Source organism: Exophiala oligosperma, assembly GCF_000835515.1.
Source record: "Exophiala oligosperma strain CBS 72588 unplaced genomic scaffold supercont1.36, whole genome shotgun sequence".
NCBI classification, from domain to species: domain Eukaryota; kingdom Fungi; phylum Ascomycota; class Eurotiomycetes; order Chaetothyriales; family Herpotrichiellaceae; genus Exophiala; species Exophiala oligosperma.
The window spans coordinates 36,075-38,007 of record NW_015622853.1 but is presented as its reverse complement, the minus strand read 5'-3'; the positions used below and the strand labels follow the sequence as shown (position 1 = coordinate 38,007).

At 56.8% G+C, this 1,933-nt stretch overlaps 1 protein-coding gene across 1 annotated transcript; it reads left to right on the top strand.

Annotated features, from left to right (window-relative positions):
• Positions 1-1,933, top strand: PV06_11497 (uncharacterized protein; the record flags this gene model as incomplete). Its single annotated transcript, XM_016413184.1, has 1 exon — positions 1-1,933. One exon carries the CDS (start codon positions 1-3, stop codon positions 1,930-1,932), a length of 1,932 nt encoding a protein of 643 aa, XP_016256442.1. The 3' UTR covers position 1,933.

The window sequence follows — 1,933 nt, the reverse complement described above, 5'->3', positions numbered from 1 at the left end:
ATGGGATCCATAGGCAGCGACAACTTTGCCCAAGCGGAAGCCAAATACGACGCCGAACGAGACCGCAGAATTCGTCCCGATGGAGCGACTCAATTCGTCGATACCACTCGATCCGCCAAGTTCACGCACTTTGCTCAGAATCCCTGGATCAAGGAAGACCCTCCCACTTCCCAGGCTGCAATCGAGGATGGTGACCACGTTCGCGTTCTCATTCTTGGAGCGGGCTATGGCGGTCTCACCTACGCGGTTCGGCTGATGGAGGCCAGCATCGATGTGAAGGACATGCTGCTCGTTGATGCTGCCGGTGGCTTTGGCGGCACGTGGTACTGGAATCGTTACCCTGGACTGATGTGTGATGTGCAAAGCACCCTTTACATGCCCTTGCTCGAGGAAACTGGCTATACGCCGAAGCACAGATACTCATACGGAAACGAACTCCGCGAGTATGCCAACCTCGTGGCTGATAAATGGGGTCTAAACACCAGGGCTCTCTTCAAGGCGTCTGTGAAGAGTACCGAGTGGGACGAAGAGAAGGGCGAATGGCGTACGACAATTAGAATCAATCTCGACACGAACCAAGAGCGTGATATTATGCTGCGCTCTGATTTTTTCTGCCTGAACGGAGGCATTCTGGTCCACCCAAAGTTGCCTCTCCTCCCTGGGGTTGAGTCTTACAATGGCCAGACATTCCATACGTCTCGATGGGACTACTCAATTACGGGCGGATCATCAACAGACCCAAACATGGTGAAACTCAAAGGCAAGAGGGTCGGAATTGTTGGGACTGGAGCGACCTCAATCCAGGTTGTGCCGGAGCTCGCCAAGTGGGCACAGGAGCTCTTCGTCTTCCAGCGCACCCCATCTGCGGTGGACACGCGAGGGCAAAAGCCTTTAGATCCTCAAGATCTTGCGCAGACAAAGAAAATCCCAGGCTGGCAGCGAGCCTACCGAGAGAATATGGCGGCCTTTCTGGTCAATCCGGTTGTCACGCCCGAAAAGGACCTGGTGCAAGACGCTTGGACGAGCTTCCCCAGCTTCAGCGGACTGGTCGGAAGCCCGCGGATCAAGGACATCCCCCCGGAGAAGACGGCTCAGTACGTGCAATCGCTTCACACCCTGGATTTTCCTCGTCAGGACGCCATTCGCACCCAGGTTGACGACCTGGTCAAGGACAAGGCAACGGCCGAGGCTCTGAAGCCGTGGTATCCTGGCTGGTGCAAGAGACCCTGCTTCCACGATGAATATCTGCCAACCTTCAACCAGCCCCACGTCCACCTCGTCGACACCGCGGGCAAGGGCGTTGATCGAATGACCCCGTCCGGGATTTGTGTACGCGACAAAGAGTACGAGGTGGACGTGCTGATCTTCGCGACCGGCTATGAGCCATGGGGCGCCGGCAGCCCTGCGTATCGCGCCGGCATCGAAGTCAAAGGACGCGATGGCGTGTCTCTGGACGAGAAGTGGACCAAGTCATTGGCCACGCTACACGGACTGCTCACACGCAATTTCCCCAACATGTTCTTGTCGGCCGGTGGGTCGCAGGGAGGTACCACGGTCAATGTTGTGCATACGATGGACGTGTACGCCATGCACATTGCCAAGATTATCACGCAGGCCAGCAAGGGCGCGAGGCAGGGCCAGAAAATCGTCGTCGAGCCTACCGACGCCGGCGAAGCTGACTGGACCATGCGTGTTGTCAAGCAGGCGCATGGTGCGGCTGGACTCATTGGGTGTACACCCAGCTACATCACTGGTGAAGGCAAGGCCGGCCAGGAAAAGACGGACGAAGAACGACTCCACGGGGCGAAACGAGCGGGTTGGATGTCAGGTCTTCTGGACTACATTGATACGATCAAGGCGTGGGAGGATGAGGGCAAGTTGTATGGCCTGGAAGTGCGTTACAAGCCTATCGGAGAGGGATATAGGAGGTGAG